The sequence below is a fragment of the Pelodiscus sinensis genome, chromosome 5, assembly GCF_052426305.1.
Source record: "Pelodiscus sinensis isolate ZL-2025 chromosome 5, ASM5242630v1, whole genome shotgun sequence".
In the NCBI taxonomy this organism is placed as follows: domain Eukaryota; kingdom Metazoa; phylum Chordata; order Testudines; family Trionychidae; genus Pelodiscus; species Pelodiscus sinensis.
Window position 1 is genome coordinate 27,395,983 of NC_143056.1, and position 25,072 is coordinate 27,421,054.

At 40.7% G+C, this 25,072-nt stretch overlaps 1 protein-coding gene across 8 annotated transcripts in view; it reads right to left on the reverse strand.

The window, feature by feature from the left end:
• Positions 1-1,733: 1,733 nt before the first annotated feature.
• Positions 1,734-25,072, reverse strand: part of LOC102460294 (B2 bradykinin receptor) — a 41,844-nt gene continuing 18,505 nt past the window's right edge. Inside the window, exons 2-4 of one of the 8 annotated variants that reach the window (XM_075926623.2) lie at positions 7,260-7,372; positions 6,221-6,262; positions 1,734-4,486 (exon numbers count right to left, since the gene is read on the reverse strand). In XM_075926623.2, coding sequence (XP_075782738.1) covers positions 3,340-4,479 — 1,140 coding nt within the window. In that variant the 5' untranslated portion in view covers positions 4,480-4,486; positions 6,221-6,262; positions 7,260-7,372 and the 3' untranslated portion in view covers positions 1,734-3,339. Of the gene's footprint in view, positions 4,487-6,220; positions 6,263-7,259; positions 7,373-10,914; positions 11,035-25,072 lie in introns of all 8 variants that reach the window. The other 7 variants (XM_075926621.2, XM_075926620.2, XM_075926626.2 and 4 more) reach the window with 7 other exon arrangements.

The window sequence follows — 25,072 nt, forward strand, 5'->3', positions numbered from 1 at the left end:
GAATATTTTATCGCAAAATTTAATAAGAAAAACTAACGTCCAATTTATAAATAAAAAAATTATATTAATTATGTATATTAAAATTTTATAGTTAAAAATTAAGTTGAGTTGGAGGATGGAGCGGAGTCGGAGCAGTGCTGGAGCAGTCACTATTGGTGCCGGAGCGGAGCTGGAGCAGAGCAATTCAAAATTTTGATTGCTCCAAATCTCTGGGGATTAACAAATTTAATATGAGCTAACACAGAGATGCAATTGCAAAAAGACTTATATGCAGTGGTGCATTAACAAGAATGTTGTAAGAAAGACACAAGTTAATTTTCCAACTTTTCTTGCTTAGGTCTCAGCATTTTGTGACCATAATTGTGCTTCATACTTAATAAAAATGTAGACAAATTGGAATGAAGTCCAGAGATGATCAATAAGAAAAATTAATAATTAGATAAGCTGATTTATAAGGAAAGAGCAAATGAATCGGGCATGTTTAGTCTTGAGAAAAGAAGACTGGGCGCGGGAGGTGGGGAGACATGACAACAGTCTTCAAATGTGATGAAGGCTGTTATAAAGAGGACTGTGTACAATTGTTTTCCGTGTCCTAAGAATGTAGGAGATAAACAATCTGCTTAATCTATGGCAAGAGAGATTATGTTAGTTAGTAAGAAAGAATTTCTTAATATCTATGGGTATGTATGTCTACACTGCCACCCTAGTTCGAACTACGGGCAGGTAGTTCTAACTACAAGGCATTTAAAAATGATGGCGCCTGGGATATTTAAATCCCGGGCTTCATTTGCAAGTCCGAATGCCTACATTAGTCACCCCAGTTCAAACTAGGGTGGCAGTGTAGACATACTATGATAGTTAAGCTCTGGAACAGGCTTCCAAGGGAGGCTGTGGATTTTCCATTATTGGAAGTTTTTAAGAACAGGTTAGAGAAACACCCAATAGGAATGGTTTATGTATACTTGGCCCTGCTGCAGTGCAGGGAACTAGAGTATGTGATCTCCTCTCATGGTCCCATCTAATTCTCTATTTCTCTGCTTTAAAATAGCATTATTTGTCCAGATGATTCTCAATCATTTAGTACAGTGGCCCCCAACCTTTTGGGGTTGCCTGGGACCTGGGGCACAAGAATGGCTCGGGCCGGCCTTGGTCACTATGCGGGCGCACATAAATGCTCCAGCGGGCTCACACAAACGTCCTGGCAGGCACCATGGCGCCCACGGGCACCACGTTGGGGACCATTGATTTAGTATTTTGCTTTTCAGTACTGAATACTGGGAATTCGCTTGTGCTTCTATAGTTTTAAAATGCCATTCTGTTTTAAATTTTGTGAGTGAATGGATTGCTTGTGAGAGCGAGGGATGTAAATAAAATGCTAGTGAAAAGTTTTCAGAATTTCAGAGAAAATGACATACTTTCCATAGGTGTTTTGGGCCTTAAGTGGAATGGAATAGAAAAGTACATCACTGCTCTAGTATTAGGTTTGTTGAACCAACCTACACATGGAAAGGAGTATATTCTTTTTTAAATACTCTATTTTCAGTGAATTGCATAGGGAACTGTTTGCATATAAAAAACTTAAGAAACAACAAATAGTCTGGTAGCACTTTAAAGACTAATAAAGCATAGATGGTATCTTGAGCTTTCCTGGGTATAACCCAAGAAGTAGGTTGTACCCATGAAAGCTCAAGATACCATCTACATGTTTTGTTAGTCTTTAAAGTGGTACCAGACTATTTGTTGGTTTTTTTAAAGTTTTTCCTGTTAGAGACTAACTTGGCTACCCCACTGAAGCTATTTGCATATAGAACTCTATTGATTTTAAAATTTAATAGGAGTTCCCCCAATGACGGCTTTTCTTCTCTAGTCTTCCATAAGCAAAGAGTTCCAGATGTGTTGGTTGTTAGATTTGATTGTCGGTATTGTGGTCATTTTCTGACCAAGTCTATTTCATTTTTAACTTGAAACCTTAGGGATCTTCTCCACAGCCCACTGAAGTCAATGGAAACACCCCCATTGAATTCAGTGGGCTTTTGATTAAATCCCCAAATCAGGTTTTGAACCAGAGTTTCCAGAGGCAAAATGCTAGTTTGCTGAGCCACTGGCTATTCAGTACACTAGGAAATTGTCTATCTCGTTCATGCCGCGTGTAGCCGCGGGCACGGAGTCCAAACTAGCGGACATTTAAAAATGGCGGCGCCCGGCAACATGAAAATGAAGCCCGGGAAATTCAAATCCCGGGCTTCATTTGCAAGTTCAAATGCCTACATTAACCACCCTAGTTCGAACTAGGGTGGTAGTGTAGACGTACCCTCAGACTGCAAAGTTAACTGTACAGGATAAAGAGTGTGCTCATACTTTCCTCGATCAGTCAGATCTTCCATTAGCATCAGTTAGTTTTCAAAGGCAGTTATGGAATGGTTTTCTCAATTACATGTCTCTGCTTTCTTTGTTATGAGCATATTCCATGTATGTCTAATCTTTATTCTGTTGTATTAATTATACAACACCTTAGTTGTGAATTGTACTTTCGATAGGTATAAAATACAGGTCTTTCCCCGGAACAGCTAATGTTCTATATTGTCAACTACATTCATTCACCCACATTGCATGTTAAGTCACACCTGTGCAACCCTTGTTGAATATAGTGTGTGTGGAGGGGGAGGGGTGTTTACACAGATATAAAAGACTAGAAATTGTTACACTCTAGGGGCTATATGGTTTCATTACATTCCATCCTACCAAAGTCAAAGCACTTCCCAAAAGGGCCATCACATAAACAGCAATTTATTGATTAGAGCATCTGGAGCATTATTGACCAAAGGGGCGGAGGATGGGGGGTGAGGGAAATACTATGGAAGCTAAACATCAGTTCAAGTGATGATCCTACGAGTAACCTTGCATTCACTATAGTTTCATTTGAAAATGTTCCTTACATTAAAAAATATATTCTTTCAAATATGTGGATACTGCAGTAAGTTTCATAATACCAAGAATAGCTGTTACAACATGGCTTTATTTAGAGAACTATAATCTGACATCAGACACTTATCTCCATTAGCAATATAAATATTTAAACTGATAGTGTGTCAAATATACGTCAGCCATGAATATATAAATACATCATGAAACATGATTCAGTCCTGAAGAAAATGTCCATTAGCCAGTAGAAGCAGGTGCCTAGATAGAGTTTTGTATTGTGATCAGTTCCCCAAGCTTTCATGCATAATGAATGCAGCCAGTGTATACAATGGGGTGCCATAGTAGATGGATATAAAGGACAGCTTATGTACTGACATGTTGAAAGGTTTTCCTGTAACTTTACAATTAGCAAAACTGCTATAGTGCTAATGAGGAAGCCAACTTTTTCTTTGGGTATTCCACTGAAAATGATGTTCTCAGAGTATCCATAGAATTCTCCATCTGGGTGGAGTCTGATTTGTTGCACATTCTAGGCAGACAGCCTTTGTAGAGTTCCCTGGATTTCTTTCTGAAATGCTTGCCAACAATGACATACAATACTGGGTTAAGACAGCTGTTGCTATAAGCACAGTATACAGCTAGCTGAGACACCAAATCACTGATTTCTTTAGCAGTGCAGCCAGAAATGATGTCTACTTGAAATAGTATGTCAACAAATGTGGTGATCTGGAAAGGCAGCCAGCAAATGATAAACAGCAAAAGGACAGAAAGGACCAAAGTGGTGGCTCTTTTCTCTGTCTGGACTTCTGTGAGTCTTTGCATTTTGTTGTTTTGTAAGGCTCTGATTATTTGAATCGTACAATAGGTGATTACGCTGAGGGGGATCAAAAAGCCCACAGTATTCAGCAAAGCATGTGTTGCAATTATCCAGTGTTTGGATGGATAATGAAGAATGCAGGCTGTGCCACTGATTTCTGCCACATAATGGAGAGACCGGAACACTAGAACAGGAGAGCATACGAGCAAAGCAGACACCCAGATCACAAGGCTGTTCCATTTGGCACATGTACCTCGTCGCATACGGCCAAGAGACATGGTTTTCACCAGGGCCAGGTAGCGATCGATGCTCACCATCATCAGAAAATAAATACTAGAATAGAAGTTCATGTAAATGATTGCATTGACAGCCTTACAAAGGAACATGCCAAAAGGCCACTGAAACTTATTAGCGATATTAATGGCCCAGAAAGGTAAACCGCAAACTAACATCAAGTCAGCAAATGCAAGGTTTGCCAGGTAAATTTCAGCCACTGTGCAGCGACTCTTGTGGAAACACAAAACACTGAGAACAAAGCCATTCTCTATCACTCCCAGGACAAAAATGAGCCAAAGGAACATAGGCTGATATATATAGAGCCACTCCCATGCATCTGAAGAAGTGCAGGCAGAACTGCTGTTTTCTGATGTGTTGTGTAAAAAAGATTGATTGGTTCCAAGCTTCCAGGTAGTTGTCTCACTGAAAAATACCGTAACATTTTCTGCTGTGCTGGAATTCATTTCTGTGCTGGAAAATAAAAGGTGAAATAAGATAATTGTATCGCACATCACTGCTAAAGACATGATACATCAAGTAAAAATGACCAATTGTTTATACTCCCTATTGTTTATACTTCCTAGGAGCATGTCTTGTAACAGAATGCAGATTGGGGATTAATTGCATAGCATGTGATTTATCCTCTTACAGATACTACATATTTGCAGAAGTTTTGAGAAAGTAACCACTGAAGTTTCCAGGTGGACCTAGTTCAACTGACTGAAACCAGAAGAGATGAAACAGCAGCAGATGTGTGGGCACGCTGGTGTACTATGACTGAGGCTGGGACAAAGTGTTTTTATGAATCATTATATTGCTAGAATTTAACCATTTTTTGAAACTTTAAGCAGGCTGTTGGATTCCTTCATGGTTTATCTTTTTGTAGTGTTAATGGTGGTCTCCTATGTGTGGTACTTGTGGCATGTCACTTGTTATTTTATATCCTGCCTTGAAAAGTGGTGACTTGGTTTCTACAGGACATGATGATCCTTTCTCCCTCTTTCTTTAATGGTTTTTAGACTACAGTGATATGATTATTGTCAGCAGCTAAGCACCACATTTTTAAAAGCAACCACATAATATACAACTGCGATTTTGCATTGGTAAGTTTGTGAGTGCAAAACCTGCATCAATCAAACTGGGTTGCTGCCTTCTAATGGCTGAATTCATATGCATATTTTTGTGCATCTATAACACCCTGCCTGATCCACAGGAGGTATGAATGTTGGAGCCCTGGGAGGAGAGCCCTGCTTTTAGTTTCGGAGGACTCTATTGGCCAAGAAGGTGTCTGTTACCCAAACTTATGTATGTCCAGGATGGCTGTGGGACAATTTTGATGTGACACCTGCTTTGAGAATGTGACCTGCATTGTTAAATTGCACACAGTTGGTACACCTTCATGTTTTGGGGAGGAGCTTCAGAGGCACAAATATCTGTTGGCGTCTAAATTCTGTTGAGTTCCCTTGGGAGTTGGGTGCCACTGTGGGTCTCTGAAAATTTTCCCCATGCTTGTTACTATTGTATCCATACATATATAGATTCTGGACCAGCAAGCACCATTGTGATCTTCTGACTTTCTGCATAACACAAGTCATAGAAATCTCATGAAATAATTATTAGACCAGATTTTTTAGACAAACATCTCATTGTGATTTAAAAATTGTCAATGATGAGTAATGCACCACCTCCTTGTTTGAAACTGCTGCAATTCTTCTGGAATAGTGGACACTAGAGTAGGATGCAGTTTTCCAGAAGTGGTCATACCCAGAGGCAAATACAGAAACAATATAGCCTCTTTACTCCTACTCGAGATTTCTCTATTTATATAGTCAAGTGCATGCTATGATATTTTAAAATTTTAACACATTTTTTCCAGAGCTTAAGTGTAGTTGTCAAGGCTGAGAGATAGACATGCAGCTTGCCTTATGGCAAGTCTTTTAAAATGTCACACTTTATATTAATCCTTTGATTAAAAATACATCTGAAACAGTTTCCAATCAGGTCAGTTGACTGATACAGCTGTAAACTTGACAGCAAAAGTACAACTTTAGTTTTCATTGAAAGGTTACTGTCTCTTATTCATGTATAAGCTGTTCTCTGGTTATTGCATTTGCTACCTGACAAGCTGGAACACTATATAAAAATGTGCTTGATTGGAAGCAGGTTTACTGCAAAACTGACACTAATTCATTATTGCTGTAGTACCTTGAAATCCCAGTCAAGATCAGGTTTCTTGCATGCAAGATGCTGTAATGGAAGGTAAAAAAAAAAAAAGACAATATCAGCTCCAGTGTTTATAAGGGTAGATGTCAGATCGGGCAGGAAAGGTGAATGAAACAGACAGATATAGCTAGGGAGATGAGGTAACTTGAAAGGGAACTGAGTGTAGTCAACAAGTAGATATCATTACCAGTTCTGTATCCTTCCCTTATGAGCAAGATTAAACTCCGTATCCATTCAGTTTCATGGTGAGTTCAATGATTTCAACTCTCCAGAATTTAGGTTGTCCAAAATATAACATCTCCTGCTATCTATTTGTAAACTCAGAAGCATATCCCCATTCTTTAATTTAATTTGCCTTCAAATTCCTACCTACTTTTGTCACCCTACCTGTTTAACTATTGTCTGAAGAATTAGCAACATGGCACAGTGAGTTTCATTGTGACCTAAGATCCTGGGAACATCTTGATTTGTGGAGCTGTTTGCGTATAATTAGTGTGGATTTATTTACTATAATTTGAAGCCAAACACACTCATCCTGGGAGTTTTCTGTGTAGCAGTGTATATATTTTGATTGCATCCTTTCTCCTCCCCCTTGTATATTGCACATTGTTTTATATTGTAAAAGCTCTTTGGTGCCAGAGTCATGTCTTTGTGTGAACTCCCTTCCTGCAGGCCAGGTAGAATGTTAAGTCTCCAGGATCATGACATCCACCATTCTAAGCAAGACCATCACAATAAATTGTACGATACCAGCAAAATGTCATAGAAATCCCTTGAAATAAGCTCCGGTGGGCTTTTCTCATCTTCTCTATTCTGTCCTCTACTACAAAATGCTGAAGTCACTTAGCAAAAGTCCAGTGCAGGGAGTGGCCATCTCTCACCCAGTTCCATACAACACTGGTATTAAGGCGACAGTGCTAATATTTAACTAAATATCTGAGAACTCCTAGGCTGTAGTACTGTCCACGTAACGTACTAGAAATCACTTTTTGTTTTACTCCTTCCTTCCTGTAGCACTTACATAGTTATGCCATAAATGTACTCAGCAGACTGGTGGATGACTGCCAATCAATTGGTCATTCCCAAACAGAAATCGTGTAGGATGTTGCAATTAAACAAAAGCGGTTTATCTTCCTGTTAATAAAATAAAAGGCTTTAAATTGTTGGAAAGCATTATAAGACTCCTTTATTTTGTGCTCTGTGATTGAACATATGAACATATTTAAAAAAATATTCCTTTGCAATTCAAAGAAAATTCACGAAGGTTGTGAAATTGCTTGGCAAGTTATTGTTTCTTTTCTTCATAATTATGAGTAGCAGAAGAAGAATATTCCACTGCAGAATATTAATTTAACAGCAAATAGCACCACAATAAGGCAAGAGTTTGTGTTTTAGGATACTTCTGCCTCATCTCATTTTTTTGGGATTAAATTTTGGAGTCCTGGGAGTTTACTCATATACCCAGGAAGCTAAGTAGCACTTACATCTTCAACTTTAGCATGAGAAACTCGGGGATCCTCTGACCAAGTGTGGGGTTTGGGGTTCCTCTGTCTGTGCGGAAAAGTTGGCAGAAGGGGCAGAGCCAGGGCTAGCCTTCCCCAAAGGGGGCACCACTCACTGCTCTTGCCTTCAAAGACCAACTAGCTCTTTTGGCCTGTGTGGAGCCATGGTCCAACCCTCACCCTTATCCTGGTCCATCATCCGCTGAACTCAATAGGAAGACTCCCATTGACCTCAGTGGGCATTGCAACAAGCTGCCTCTGCTTCTGTGCCCTCTTTGAATTACTTAGTACTGAAGTGACCTGGGTCTAGGTTCCCCATGAGGACTATTGCCAATCCCTGAACTGAGCGAAAAGATAGACGGGAATCTTGGGTTCTACCCTATCTTTCCCATCTGTAAACAGGGGCTAGCCAAAATTTGGCCCAAGGAGAGTATGAAGCTTTGGAGATGAAAAGCATGTTGCAAGAGTTAAATATTGTTATACATGTGGTATAGATTATGAATGAATTTATGAATATTTCTTAATCAGAATTTTAAGGTTAGTTTAGGTCATATATTTATATAATGCAACAAGTTAGTATTCTCTGTAGTGTAGCATAGACAAGCACACATTTCATTTTCCCACTTGTTTACATTACATATTTACTGAATGATCCATGATTTACACAGCTGTGGAAATGCTAAGTGTCCTTAAGCTTCAATTTTCAAATATTTACAGTGACCTCATATGGCCATTAGCATATTTATGATAAATTATGTGACAATAAATAATAGTTACTTGTTTACACTCAGAGTGTAAATATTGACCATGAAAGACACAGGGTAAAACCTGAGATGGTGCCTTTGCAAGGATGGGTTGGTTTAATTTCTTTCTTTAAACACTGTCAAATGCTATAGAAAATCATCACAGCTAAATTTAAATGGCTAGGGAACCTCTGCTGAAATAACTTGGCAAAGAGCTCAGGGTTTAACTTGGAGAATCATTCGTCTCATCTTTGTTTTGCTGCAGATTTGTTTGCACAGTTCTCTGTGTAGCTACTTATCTTGTCTCTCACAAGGACAGACATTAACAGTAACTGCTTCCTTTGCTCTGAAGTCACTCTTCAAACTGCAGACTGCGGAACTACTGAGATTTAATTATTTAACACAATGAACCTTTCCTGGAGCTGTTTAGGTCTCTAGTCTCCTGGGGGGGAGGGGTCTCCTATTTTATAAAATATTTGCACATTCTGAAGTTATCTGATTAAAATGCCAGTTGAAGTAGGGTTGAACCCAGTCACCACAGGCTTTCATGACTCGACCAATAGCTAGGTACTCCATCAGATGCCTTGTGGTGGGGGGTAAACACCACAGGGGTGAATCAAGGAAGTGGAAGCTACAGGGGAGGACCTGGAGGGAGAAGACCAGGAGTGGAGCAGGTTGGAGTTTCCCTTTATTCAGAGTGAGAAAGGAGCTAGCCCCAGTAGTAGGCCCTGTAAAAAGGGTGCCAGCGAAGTAGCCTTGTGGTTGGTGTTCTTTATCTGGAACAAGGGCCTCAGTAGGACTAAAAGCTCAATTCAGAATGGATGGAGATGGCTTTTGTTTGTTTGCTGTTTTCTGTTGGAAGAGACAGGGAGGAAACCTGGGAGTCTAGAGCTTTGTGAGAAAAGTGGGACTGTAGAGAGCCCTGGCTAGGAGGAATGCTGGGTTGATAATTAAGGTTTTGAAAGCCACTGTTTTGGGACACTGAAGGGGACTTTAAGGTGACCTGGCTGGAGGTCTGAGTCACCATACAAAGCCTACCATAGTGGGACAAAGTGGCTGTTGGGCAGGGACACCCAACGTAGAGAGCCTGCTGTGCAATGTCCAGTCATCAAGAACTGTACTCCCTACGAAGTCACCCTTCTACATGCTGCCTGAGGAAGTGTGAATAACTTCCATTCCCCCTTACCAACACTTAAAGAAGCAAGAGACTGTATAATTAAAATAAAAATCCCCTTGCTTGACAATGGTGGCTTGCACTAACTAGCTATGTCAAAACTTTATAAAAGCCTTTAGCATATTTGAAGACTGTGATCATGTCCACACTGTCCCATTTTCTTTCCTCAACACTAACTATGCCCAGTTTTCTTAGACTTTCCTTGTAAGTCACGTTTTCTCAACTTTTATTTTTTTTGTTGTTTTTTACCTCTGGACTCACCAATTGGTCCATATCTGTTCTAAAACATGGCACCCAGAACCACAGAATCATAGAACACTGGAACTTAGAGGGACCTCAAGAGGTCATAAAGTTCAGTCCCCTGACCTCATGTCAGGACCAAGCACTGTCTAGCTCATCCCTGACAGGTGTCTGTCTAACCTGCTTTTAAATATCTCCAGTGATGGAGGTTCCACAACTTCCCTAGGCAATTTATTCCAGTGTTTAATCATCCTGACAGTTAGGAAGTTTTTCCTGATGTCCAACCTAAACCCCCTTGCTGCAGTTTAAGCCCTTTGCTTCTTGTCCTATAATCAGAGGCCAAGGAGAATTTTTTCTCCCTTCTCCTTTTAGATAGCCTGAGAGAGGACTTGATGGCAGTTTTCAGGTATGTCTACACTATATTGATCTATTGGAAAAAGGTACGCAAATTGCACTCCACAGCTTGTGTACTTTTTTCAGATAGTTTTTTTGGAAGAGGCTTTTCTAAACTTTGGCCCGTCTACACTGGGCCAAATTTTGGAAAAACTTTCTTTTTCAGAAGAGACCTTCTTCATCATGGGAGGAAGACAGGGCTTCTGAAAGAGTGTGTCTGCTCTTCCACAAAAAAAAAAAAAAAAAAAAAAAAAAAAAAAGCAGAACAACAGATGTGTTCCCTGGATGCAGAGGTTTTCTGGGATAGCAAATCCCATTACCTCAGCCACCCTGGAAGCTACATGGGGTAAACATCTTTGAAGAGGTGTTTTTCCCTTGGGTGGCATGGAGTCTAGGGAAGGGAGGGGAGGCATGGCTGGGGCTGATCCAGGGCTTCTCCTGGCAAGTGATGAGGAGACTAGGGCTCCTTTAGGCAGCAGAGGTGTGGGGACATTGGGCTTTAGCTGACCTAGGGCTCCTCAGGGCTACAGGGGAGGCTTGTGGCTCTAGTTTCAGGAGCATGGGGTACATGAGTAGAAGGGACAGAGTCAGGGGCTAGCCTCTCCAAAGGGGGGCTCTACCCACCTTCCACTGTGAAGTGATCTTGTCTGTAACAGGTGTAGCTCAACTCCTTGAAACCAACAGCATCTGGCAATAAAAGCCCAGGTGTCAAGGCCTCTGCAGAACTTGCTCTCTCCATGCAGTCTAATAATAAGGATATACCATCACCAGAGTGGTCAGAGTATTCCCTGAGTTCTAGACACTGGACACTCACAAAATTACCAGGTTTGCTATCTCTAAGTGGATTGTGTACACAACAGCTTGTTTGGTTCAACTGAGGATTGACTCTTTTAGAACATCACAACACTGGATATATTTATCCTGAAAACAATCATAAGGTTATTATACAAAACTATGATTTAAGAGGTGGTGAGTAACAGAAATAGAAATCTATTGTATATTCGTGAGAGTTTGTCTGTTTATTTGAGAACTCCTACTAAACAGTAAGGCTACGTCTAGACTGGCATGATTTTCCGCAAATGCTTTTAACGGAAAAGTTCTAGTTTGGCACGGACGCTTTTGTGCAAAAGCACTTTTTGAGGAAAAGCATCTGTGCCAATCTAGACGCGGTTTTGCACAAGAAAGCCCCGATCGCCATTTTCGCCATTGGGGCTTTTTTGTGCAAAACAGTTTTTAGCTGTCTACACTGGCCCTCTTGCGCAAATACATTTGCACAAGAGGGCTTTTTCCCAAACGGGAGCAGCATAGTATTTGCGCAAGAACACTGACAATCTTACATAAGATCGTAAGTGTTCTTGCACAAATTCAAGCTGCCAGTGTAGACAGCTAGCAAGTTTTTCCCGCAAAAGCAGCTGCTTTTGCGGGAAAAACTTGCCAGTCTAGATGCAGCCGAAGAGCTAGGACCACCAAATCAAGTATGCAGCTTCCTCTTATCCTCCTAACTTTAAGCAATGTTAAGAGTTTGGTTGTGCCAGGAAAATGGGATCAATGCAGGGTTGACAAACAGTTTTTTATCAGAGGGATGTATATTCATCTATTTGCCTTGGTTCTCATGTAAACTGAACAAGATATGTCAACACAATGGAAGCCCTCTCTTGTGAATGCAGAAAATGCTGTCCTTTTTCCTTCCTCCTTTTGCGGTTCTTTGTATTCTCAACATACATTGTTGGTCCCCTGACTCAGAATGATTGGTTCTCCGCACTTCTACTCTGGGTTTATTTGTTAATGAGTGCTAACTTAATCCTGGCTTCACATCCTTATGCATACTTGCAGGGCCGGCCCACAACATTTTGGCACCCGAGGTGGGGAGCTCAAATGATGCTCCCATCCACCTTTTCTCCTGCCTGCCTGTTATGTTTCTTGTGCCCTACTTCCTCCAGCACAGCACTCCACCATCTCTGTGCATCTAGAGTACAGAGAGTACATATGAACCAGCAACAGACACAATTTTCTACACTCTGGGTATGTCTAGACTACATGGCTCTGTCGACAGAGCCATGTAGATGAGGTTTCTAGACATAGGGAAATGAAGCGGCTATTTAAATAATCGTCGATTCATTTACATCAAAATGGCTGCTGCAGTGTGCCGATCAGCTGTTTGGCGGCACAGCGCAGTGGTCTGGGTGCTCTGCGGTCCACAAGGGAAGCCCTTGTCGACTGCCCCGTTATGCCTCGTGAAATTTAAATCATCACTTCATTTCCCTATGTCTAGAAACCTCATCTACATGGCTCCATCGACGGAGCCATGTAGTCTAGACATACCCTCTGGATCTTAGGGGCGCCCCTTCACAATCTGGCACCTCAGGCGGCCACCTCAGTTCGCCTCATGGGAAGATTAGCCCAGTATACTTGGTATGCAAACAGGGCTTCCATTGTGTTGATGTACCTTGTTCAATTTACCTGTGAACCAAGGCAAACAGGTGAATATTCCTCCCTCTGACAAAAAAAAACTATCAACCCTGCATTGATTTAGACTTTACCACATTTTCCTCTGTATGTGTGCATGCATGTCTATCTCACAATGCTATCAATAACCAGTGTGACCCAAACTTTCATTCAAGATCTCACATGGAATCATCACAGATAAATATTATAAAGACAGCATGCTAGTTTCAGTGAGTTGGTCAGGCCTATCAGGAGTTGCTGTTATAAAACAGCAACCCCTTTTTCCAGATGGCACTAAAGCAGTTCTTAGGGTTACAGTTCCACTGATATGATGACTCAAATGCAGTGTATGATTTCTTATAAGCCCCAGATATTTTTATAAGTACTACTCCCTAGCCAAAGCGGCGAGGAGTCAGATTCAGACTAACATAGCTACCCCTGATACTCCCTAGCCAGTTATTCCTCATGTTGTAGTGGTGCATTTGATTTTTCCTTCCTGCGTGATGTACTTATTTTTCTTGAATTTCATCTTGTTGATCTCAGACCAATTCTCCAATTTGTCATGGTCATGTTGAATTCTAATCCTGTCTTCCAAAGTGCTAACAACCCCTCTCAGCCTTGTGACATCTGTAAATTTTATAAGCATGCTCTCAACTCCTTTACTCAACCTATTAATGAAAATATTGAATATTACTGGAGCTAAGACTGACCCCTGTGGGACTACACTTGAAACACTCTCCTATTTGATAGTGAGCCACTTTACAATAATTTCATCTAAACGACATTTCCCTAGTTTACTTATGAGACTGACATATGGGAGTGTGTCAAAAGCCTAACTAAAAATCAAGATATATCATATCTACGGCTTCTTTCCTATCCTTTAGGCCAGTAACCCCGTCAAAGAAGGAAATTAGAGTGGTTTGGCATGATTTTTTCTTGATAAATCAATTCTGGCTACTTTTTATAACCCAATTATTCTCTAGGTGCTTGGAATTAATTGTTTAATTATTACTTCCATTATCTTTCCAGCTATCTACTTTAGTCTAACTGGATCCTATGTGTTACTCTTCTAGGCGAGGCAATATATTTCCTCTTCTCCAGTCCTATGTGGCCTCCCTCTTGTGTTCTAAAAGATAATTGCAAATTGTTCTGACATTACTTCATCTCGTTTCTTAAATAAACTAGGATAAATTTGATCAGACTCTGTCAACTTGCTTATATCTAAGTTATCTAAATATATTTCAGATCTTTAACCTGTGGTAGCTCTCATCCTGTAAGGGTATGTCTACACTACAAAGTTAATTCGAACTAACAGATATTAGTTCGAATTAACTTTGATAGGCGCTACACTAGCGTTACACTAGTTCGAACTTAATTCGAACTAGCGGAGCGCTTAGTTTGAACTAGGTAAACCTCATTTTACGAGGACTAAGCCTAGTTCGAACTTACTAGTTCGAATTAAGGGGTGTGTAGCCCCTTAATTGGAACTAGTGGGAGGCTAGCCCTCCCCAGCTTTCCCTGGTGGCCACTCTGGCCAACACCAGGGAAACTCTATTGCCTCCCTTAAAGGGGCACGGGCTGGCTACGATGCTTGTGCCAGGTGCAAGCCTGCCAGCACCCAGCCAGCAGACCCTGCACCTGGCACAGCTCGAGACAGCCACCCGATGCCCCCCAGCCCTCCCCCTCTTCCCCGGACCAGGCTGGCGGCTCCCGGGAGCTTGCCCAGGACCGCAAGAGGTGGGCACCCACCTGGTCCAGTGCAGACATCGTGGACCTCATCCACGACCTCCGCACTAGGCACAAGAAAGCGGCCGTCTACGGCAGGAGAGCTGCCAGCCTGGCCACCCAGGAGCAGGTTTGCATGAAAATCAAGGTGGTCCACTGAGACCCCCGACCCTGAGCCCTGAGCTTAGAATGGCCGCACTGGGTCAGACCAAAGATCCATCTAGCCCAGTAGCCTGTCTGCCAACAGCGGCCAACCCTAGGGACCCTAGAGGGGATGGACCAAAGACAGTGACCAAGCCATTTGTCTCGTGCCATCCATCTCCAGCCTTCCACAAACTTCGGGCAGGGACACCACTCCTACCCCCCGGCTAATAGCACTCAATGGACCCAACCTCCATGAATTTATCTCACTTCTCTTTAAACTCTGTTCTAGTTCTAGCCTTCACAGCCTCCTGCAGCAAGGAGTTCCACAGGTTGACTATTTGCTTTGTGAAGAAGAACTTTCTGTTATTAGTTTGAAGCCTGCTACCCATTCCTTTCCTTTGGTGTCCTCTAGTCCTTCTATTATGGGAACTAATGAAGAACTTTTCTGTATGCACCCTCTCCACCCCACTCATGCTTTTATAGACCTCTATCATATCCCCGCTCCATCTCCTCTTTTCTAAGCTAAAAAGTCCCAGTCTCTTTAGCCTCTCTTCATATGGGACCTGTTCCAAACCCCTCATCATTGTAGTTGCCCTCCCCTCTCCCACCCTCTCTCTTCCCCTCTCCCACCTCCTTTTCCCAGTCTCCCCCAGTTTTGTTCAATAAAGAGAGATTCTATTTTTGAACACAATTGTCCTTTATTTTGTACATCAGGAAGGGGGGCTAGGGAGGGGTAAGTGGAAGGAGGTGAGGGAGGAATGGGGTACGAGCCCCCGATGGGGAAGACTGGGCTGGCTCTGCGGGCTTCTGGGGGTGGAAGCTCTCCTGCAGCCCCCCAATTGCCCCCTCTCCCCAGATGGCAGCCTGCGGCAAGTGCAGCCAGTCTGATGGCCGAGTGCTGTGATGTGCCCAGTGTGGGTACTCCGGGCAATCCAAGGCAGGACTGCTTTGCAAGCGGGCACCCCTGAGAACTGTCTGTCTGGGGTGGGGGTCGGGTCCCTTTAAGCACAGCCCTCAGCTAGCCTGAGGCAGCAGCTCCACGCTCTAAGTCCTCACCTGATGCCCTGCTGGCACTGCTTCCGGCCATCCTTAACCCCGCTTCAGGGTCCACTCAGTGTGGACATGCTAGTTCGAATTAGCAAAACGCTAATTCGAACTAATTTTTTAGTCTGGATGCGTTAGTTCGAGTTAACTAATTTGAACTATGTTAGTTCAAATTAGCACTGTAGTGTAGACATACCCTAAGTTACTACTGATAACCATTGCATACTAACAATAATAGCCTGATTGTCCTTTTTCTTACAGCAGCTTTCCAGTTAGGTAACTCTGTTAAGTTCAAGGGCACTTCCCTTGACTTACACAAGAGTAAGCAGCAGGAGAACCAGCTGTGGTTCTTACGCATTCATCTATATGCCATTCTTCTTCTTAGTATAGTCCATGGCACAACTCCCATGAAATTCTCAGACACAAAGTCTGGTGATTCAATGTTAAATATGGAATTTAGCTAATAATATTTGAATAGGAAACAGTGCTCCCAACTAATTATGGTCACAACAATTAACAAGGAAGTGGAACCTCCCAACATCTCTATTCACAGATATGTATTCTCAGCATGTGGAGGTTCTCATCTGAAAAAAGTTCCGTGCATGTCAGAATGATAAGATTAGAGATTAATTATATTTCTGCTGGGTCCCCCTTCTTAATAGCATTGCTGAGAGAAGTTATTGAGGAAATCAAAACCCCTCCAAAGCTTTTCACATCTGAGACCCTTCATATATTTGCAAATATGTACGTATTCCATCCAGTGTGGTGAGTTTCCATAGTTCATGATAATTAACAATGAAGGTTGCATTGATGTTGCTATATTGTGGTCCAATTAATCATTTGTGTCTTAATAAGGGTCGGATTCCACTATAATATTCAATGGGAGTTCAATGCATGGTAGGTATCATGTTCAGAATGAGCCTGTTTGCAGTTGTAGAATATCTTACTTCTTTAGCGGTATTTTTAGGCATACCAAAGGGCTAACCCAGTATGCTATGCATCCCATATACACGTAGCTAGCTTTACAATAAAAACAGTTGCCATGGACAGAAAAATATTAGAATCAGGAGGAAAATGTGGTTCACAGCTGTTTACTATTCTGTGAGTAACTTAGGGCTCCAAAGGGCAGACATTTGCCTAGGGCAAAAGCCCTAGAGAGCTGTTGCTGTATATAGTTGCTTAGATCTTAGTTACTAAACAAATGCAGGACAGAGATATCTATGTGGACAGAGATTATCTATACAAAATTGTTATTAATAAAGTATCTATTAAATCAGGTTGTGAAACTTGCTTGTGTATTTACTGAAGCTTACAATATTTTTATTGTTGCTTTCATGCATATGGTACTTGGATAAAAATATGCAACATTCATTTATTTTCATTTGTTTATGAAATATTCAAGTTAACCAGAGGAATGTTAGGGGGCTAACATCTTATCTCTCAAAGACAAGCAAATATCCGGAAAGATAAACATGGCTTTATTGAACATAAAATGTTTCTTATCTTCCAGTATTTCTATATTAACCTTGGAATGCAGTTTTATAACTTTATTTTGTTTTATTTTGCTTTAGCATTTTATACTATTTGCTTTTATACTATGTTTATTATTGTGATTCATGCTTTATACATAATATTTTATAGCAGTCTGCAATTACAATTATCTACCACTTGCCATATCTAATCTATATCTATATCTATATATGGATATGGCAAATGGTAGATTAAAAAAAAATCTAAAATTTTTTTTTGAGAAAACCACCCACCCAGAGTGTCTCACCAAAGAACAGAACATATCTTGTTTGTATATCAGCTTGATTTAAAAGTAGTCCTTATTTCAAGAAGAATAAACATGTAAAGCATTTGTTTCAGGAAGAGATCTGGTAGTGAAAGCAATGTAGTGTATGTTATCAGAGTTATAAATCCAAACAAACCCACACAAAGCATTCTAGAAATATCCTAATTAAAATGAATTTTATAATTACATTAAAAAAAGAGTCCAGGAAAAATATGTGAATTAGAAATATTTTATACCTTTTGTTTATTCCTTAAATGTTGAAATGGCAAAGATTTTTGTGAAACACATATTTGCAAATATGATCGCTAAATGCAAAACTTATTGCTATGGAAATGGTAAAATTCTTTATGTACAAGGTCATCTAATGCTTTAAGTGGTTGCTAATATGAAATACCACGTGAGTACAGAAATATATATATTAATTGGGAAATTAATCATCTGGTAGTGCTTAAGCAGATTTTCATCCAACTTGAAGAATCTCTCCAAAGACTGGTAAAAGACAATACTTCTTTGATCATTTAAGCATTTGAAAAGACTATTTTGAGAGTTGGAGAATACAGAAGTGTTTGGATTAATTTGAAACTGAATTTCAGCTCCTATTAATCTTGATGGAACTAAAGTGATCTCTCAGAAAATGGCATTTTGCATAGCTGCAGTTGCGTACCTTAAGCCAACCTTCCTCATCTAGTATAGACCAGGCCTAAGTGTCTGCTTTGTAATTATAAAAGTGTTTGCTCTGGTGAGTAGCATTACCAAGTTCGAAATTCTAGTTTGCTCCAGGAACAGGAGGTTTCTCTCTTGACCAACAAAAGATTTCTCCATCTGGAAAAGTTTGGGAACCGCTGCCATAATGGAACATCAGAGGACAAAAAGACTTGACCTCATCCATGAACAGGAGACCTGCACATAAAATCCTCCCACCACCTTGCACTCTGGGAAAGGGAATAAAAATCCCTTGGCAAGAAGAAATTGCATCTTTCTGGCTACTGGAATTCTGATGGGTTAGAGACTCTAAACTGAAGCCAGGGATCCACAGCCCCTCCTGGGGCTTTGTCTACTTTGGCAGGGTCAGTCCCACTCTGGGCCCCAAACCTCTGTTCAGTCCACTAATTCACAGTCTAAATACTGCGGCACAGGTCCTGCTTGTCCTTGTTGGCATTTGGGCTTCTGTCCCTTGCCTAAAAGGTAGGGTTGCCAGAAAAACACTGGGGAAAAAATTATGTTGTGAACAAAAACCAACCAAACAGCATGGTCCCTTTACCCCTTTAAGAACTACCTTTAAGGCTTTTTGGCCCTAACAGGCTGCCGGTGGCCATCTTCCATCTTGTCTTCCTGCTTCGGGCCAGACAGCTCCCCTGCAGAACCAGGTAAGAACCCGGGTTTTTAACCTCCTGGCCAGAAAAAAAAATCAGAAAATACTGGACATTTTAGGTGTCTGGTATTTTCTGAATTTTTTTACCAGCTAGGAGGCGAAAATACCAGACTGTCTGGGTCAATACTGGACACCTGGCAACCCTACTGAAAGGGTGTTGGGGCTGGTGCCCCTTGTCAGCCTGGGCTGGGTAACCAGTTCTCCCCACCTACTGGCTGGACTCTCACGATACTGGGGTAAGGGAGTCCAAACACTCCCTGTCGTAGCCTCTCACTTTCCCTGTTGTCTCTGGCAATGCTGCTGTTCTCTGTATCAGCTGTAGTAAGTTGAGGGTCGGTAACGTAAAATCAGAAGGCCTGAATAAAGGCCGGTAACATAAAAACAGCAGGCCTGAAATCTAGCGAGCAAGACTTTGGCTCAGTAGAACTGCAAGCAGGAAAGAGGCTTGGCTAAAGAGAAATAGTATAAGTCAGGTCAAGCATAAAAAATGCCAAAAGGTGTCAGGCACAGGTACCAAGCACATTCCAGAGGGATCGTAACAGAACACCTCACTGAGAAACATCCTGGTACCAACTGCCTCCCCACAAATAAAATATATATAGACCTAGGTTCAGGACTGGTTTGAAGTTGACAGCATGATAGGCAAGAAGTTGACAGCATGATGAATAGTAAGTAAACCCCTCTTCTGCAAGGCAAGGAGTGGTAACTAGGTAACAACTTGATAGGTCAGAGATGTGTAACTTGTTTTTACTTATGTATAAAAGTGCACTCAAAGGCTGAACACCAGCTGACTGGGGTGTGTGTGCTGGAAATCCAGGGTGCTTAGTGGGTGTTAGTCCATTGCCACAGCTTACATAAGGTGTACTGGTGCAGCGGTGAGTCTGTTTGCTGACAACTATTATTGTATGAAAAACTTTAAAGATTACAAAAGAGATCTTTCTGTTACACACAAAGGCATTGTTTGCTGTCAAGTAAGAATATATGGGATTAACAAATTATAATGTGTGTTAGGTCTAGTATTGCAACCAATCAAAAGCACCAAGGCAGAAATAAAGAAAAAGCAAATGAAAAATCTTTCCCCATTTCTGTTCCCTTTAATGAAAAACAATGCACACCAAGAAATAAAGAAAACATACAGTGACAATAGACTTTGAAAACTAAATTTAAGTAATCCTGTGGCAAGTAATCTCATAGCATGGTGTGAAATTACTGTTGTCATATTGCATCTATAGATAAGTGCATTGATCTAATTTATTTTTGGAAAAGAAAACAAGTACTTCTATTGTTTTAAAAGTTGTCTTAGTAGCAACCAATCCAGTGGAAAAAAACAAGTTCCTAAATTTCCCTCAGGAACAATCCATGTTATTCTGATGCTGTTCCTTTCAATCACCTACAGGAAAAGTTGACTAGATGCAAAACCCATCCTGCTGTAACAAAGCAGAAGGAAAAAATATTAGCTAAAGGGGAACTGAAAAAGGCTAGCTTTTGATTATTTCCAACATAATGCCTTTGTTATAATAACCCAAGTTACCAGAGGATAAAAGCTATGGAATGTGATCCTGCTGATGCCTGTGGGTTTCAGAACCCAAAGTAAAGGTAACTTAACTGTTTCTCTCCAGGCAGTCTCAGAAATAAATCAATGGGAACATAGAACTTTGATAAATGATTTGATACAAAAAAGCCTGCTCTTATCTAAAACTACTGTTAGATATCAAGCACGTGCATACACATACATACACACACACACAAATATAATTAGGAGATCCCAGATATAGTCACTCACAGATTATAAGATGGTTTTGAACTATCATGAGCAGGCTTTCCAGGGGTCCTCTTTCTGTCCCAGCTGCTGAGGAGTCTAGATGTCAGCTCCTTGCCCAAAGGAAAAACTCCTTAGACTGCTCTGAGCTATTTACTTTTACCAGATCTTTTATGGCTAACTCTAACAAAGCACATGACTGATAGTGACTCCTAGGTGGTCAGCAAAATAACTCCACTGGGTCACCAATTTGCCTAATTTCAACAAATTGCTCATTATCTCAGAACATTTCAGCTGTCTACACTGGCAGGTTCTTGCGCCAGAAATATGCAAATGAGGCTAAGCGTGGAATATCACTAAGCCTCATTTGCATATCTAATGAGCCACCGTTTTTGTAGAAGAGGCTCTTGCACCAGTAGGAGTGTCTATAGTGCCCCTTCTTGCGCTCCTGCGCAATGCCATTATTCCTGAAAATAATCAGCAAGAGGGTTTTTCTTGCACAAGAAGGGGCAGTGTAGACAGCTCCTGGCGCAAGAGCCTCTTCTGCAAAAATGGTGGCTCATTAGATATGCAAATGAGGCTCAACTATATTCCACACTTAACTTCATTTGCATATTTCTGGCGCAAGAACCCGCCAGTGTAGACATAGCCTTCTAGTATTTCTAGCCACAACAACAAGAAGTTAGGGGCACCTAAAACCAAGGTTAAATCCTCAGTTGCTGTAAATCAGTTAAGCCCCACCGACTTCATTGCTATGATGATTAACATCAACGGAGAATCTGGCTGATGCATTTCAATGGGCAAGCTCTGAATGATAGGAAAGAGCTGGTCCTGAGTGTCATTCAACAATATGGGAGTGGGGAATTAGTGGCTAATGAGCTACTGGTTTGAATATCACAGATTTTGGCTTTTGCTTTGGGTTATTTGTCTGACCCAACAGCTAATACAATCAAGCCACATTAATATATTTTTATTTGTTCTTTTCTGAACTGTTAAACAATTCATCCATTTACATCCAAGATTTTTCTTGTAGAATGTGCATAATATTCAATCATTATTAGAACTTTAATAAGTGACAATTTTAACCTGATGTAACATTTTGTGCCTGTTTTTTACTGGAAATTCTGAATGACTGATGTTCAATATATCTACAGAGGAGAGGAAAAAGCTGATATCTGAAACATGTCATCAGCTAGATACTGGATGTTAACAATGAGTAGTCCTGTGGCACCTTATGGACTAAAAAAGTATCATGAGCTTTTGTGGGTAAAACCCACTTCATCAGATGAGATGGAGTGAAGCGTAACAGTTAAGATATCTGGAGGGAAAAGACCCTCTGAAAATGGCAACTCTGTGAATTTAATAAAGAACGTATTTCAGAAAGGCAATGTGCTTATATGCTGTACAATCAAATACAGCCAGAAGTGTTACTTGGGGAATAAGAAATTGTAATTAGAGTGAAACGCTTTCACCAAAATGAAATTTTGGCAAAACAGGCTGTTTTGCCGAAGCAGAAATGTTTCACGGAGCCATGCCAGTTTCCATTAAATGTTCATCAAGAAGGTTTTTAAATTAGGAAGGGGAAATAGAGATAGACCTGGAGTTCAAGCAGGTCTGCTGATGTGTACATACGGTGGGGTGTCGCTGGAGTTGTATACCTTAAGCTGTGCTGCCATGTCTAGAGTATACCTGGCCTAAACATGTTTAAAATCTGGAGTAAATTTCCTAGGAAGCCTGTGAAATCCCTATATTTGGAGATTTTTAAGAACAGGTTGGACAATACCCATCAAAGATGGCACAGGTTTCCTTGTTCCTGCCTCAGCACAGGAGACGGGCCAAAGTGATTTCTGATGGTCTCCCCAGCCCTATGATTCTATGAAGTAACTTGCTTAGGATCACTGAGGCTATGGCTACACTGTAGCCTTCTTCCAGAAAAGCTTATGCAAATGAAGCGTGGCGTGGACTATCGCTGTGCTTCATTTGCATAATTAATTAGCAGCCACTTTTGCGCATGAGGCTTTTGCACACAAAGGAGTTGTGTAGCTAGCTCATCTTCTGAAAAATGAGGAAGAATGGCTCTTGCGCAAGAGGGGGGTTTTGTGCAAAAGCAGCTGCTAATTAATTATGCAAATGAAGCGTGGCAATATTCCACACCACACTTCATTTGCATAAGCTTTTCCGGAAGAAGGCTACAGTGTACCTGTAGCCTGAATGAGCAACAAAAGCAGGGGACAGAACTCTAGCATAGAGGGCTGAGGGGAAAAACATTTCTTGGTTCAGTAACTTAACAGGAAAACAAAAACAAAACAAAAGTAATATAGGACCCAAAACAAACAAATAATCATAAAATCTAATTGAGAACCCCCAAAAGGTTAAAAATGGTTTAACATAACTTAAAACATTTCATTTCATTCTCAAAATTTTGCCATAACATTTTAATAAAATTCAGAACAAAAAGTTGTTTCAGAATTTTTTTTTAATAAAAAAAAATTCAGTGTGTTAGATATAAATTCACAAAATTATTCAGTTTATGTGAAGCTGATTTTCTGGCCAAAACCCCCACAAGTTTGGTGCAAAAAATGTCACCTGACTCTACTAAGAGTCTTGACTGCCAGTTTGATCCTCCAAAGGCTATACTGCATTCTCTCTATATGAATATTAACCTATAGAATCATTCTGGGGCATTATATACCAATAATTCAGAAGCATCAACTTCCAGAAAATATTTAGGTGAAGCACCAGCATCTTCATTAATAAGCATGTATGTCTTGCAACAAATTACTAGGTCATGATTTCATTAACATAAAATTGGCACATAGGTAGCAGTGAAAGGTATGAGGAGAGAAACTATTAGGAATGCCAAATCAATAGCATACTTTTCTAGTGTTTTTTTCATGCATGTATTGGTGAGATGCAGTTTAGTCAATGTAATAAAGTAACAGGATAATCAGAAAAGTTGTTTTTAATATGAAACATATAGAATGAGTGTTTATTCGCTTTCCCTTAAAACCTAAAGGTTGTGTCTAGACTGCATCCCTTTTCCGTAAAAGGGATGCAAATTAGACACATCGCAATTGCAAATGAAGCGGGGATTTAAATTAGCATAAAAATGGCTGCCGCTTTTTTCCAGCTCGGAGCTTTGCCGGAAAAAAGCACCAGTCTAGACGAGGATCTTTCAGAAAATAAAGCCTTTTCCAAAAGATCCCTTATTCCTTATTTTAAAGTGTTTTTGGTACTGAATATGAATAGCATTAGTAAAGGATGGTTTTCAAGACTAGAAAATAGAACACACTGACTTCCTTTGGTAAAATGTTTACAATACTGATAAAGTCTCCATATTCTATGTAGACTGGAGTGACTGGGCTTTTTGTTTTGCTTTTCCCATCTATCTTCTGTTTTGACGTGTTCAGTCAGCCTAGTTAATTTTTCCCATTTCCTTTCATATATGATGGATTAATCAACATATCTGCAGAGCTATTCAGCATCTTTCACTATTGTTGTGTGCAGCATAGCAGGTTGAGCTTAGGGTCATGAAAACCACTCAGGATGCATCGATACATATTACTCTTTGTCCATGTCTACACTGCAGGCTTTTTGCGCAAGAACATCTGTTCTTGTGCAAAAACTTGCAGAGTGTCTGCACTGCACGCGTGTTCTTGCGCAAGTAAATTTACAGTAAAGCGTCAGAAAACAGGGCTTCTTGCGTAAGAGTTATTCTTCTCCCCACGAGGAATAAGCCCTCTTGCACAAGAGCTCTTCCGCAAGAAGGCAGTGTAGACAGGCAACAGGGATTTCTTGTGCAAGAGAGTGTCCACACTGCCATGGACGCTCTTGTGCAAAAGCACATCTCTTCCACAAAAGCACATGGCACTCCTGTGAAAGACCTTTTGCTTAAGAACTCTTGCGCAAAACAGTTCTTGTGCAAGAAGCCTGCATTATAGACGTAGCCGTAGATATTACTCAAACTGGAGGCTCATGGTAACTGGAGCCATCTTTTTGTACTGTTTTTGTACAGCACCCAGCACTTGGTCCATGAAGAGGGCTCCAAGGGTATGTCTACACAGCAGAGCTAAAGTAGAACTAAGCTATGCAACTTCAGTTACGTCAACTGTGTAGCTTAAGTTGAAATAGCTTAATTCGGCTTTTGGCGCTGTCTACACAGAAGGAAGTCGAAGGAAGAACACACTTCCTTTGACTTCCCTTACTCCTCATAAAATGAGAGTTACTGTAAGTTGGAGTAAGAAGTCCTCCAGCTTGACATTATTTTGAAATAAAAGTGTGTGGCGTAGATGCACTCTGTTATTTTGGAATGTCAGTTATTCCAAAATAACGCTGCTTTGTAGACATAGCCCTAGATGCTATAGTAATTGTCCTATTTCTACTAGTACTATTTTCTAGAAACCTCCTTGAAGTTTCTAAAGTATTTGGATACTTTTTAAAAATTCATGCCTTTGCTTTTCCCACTATGGTATATATTCAGAAAGGTGTAAGGATATGA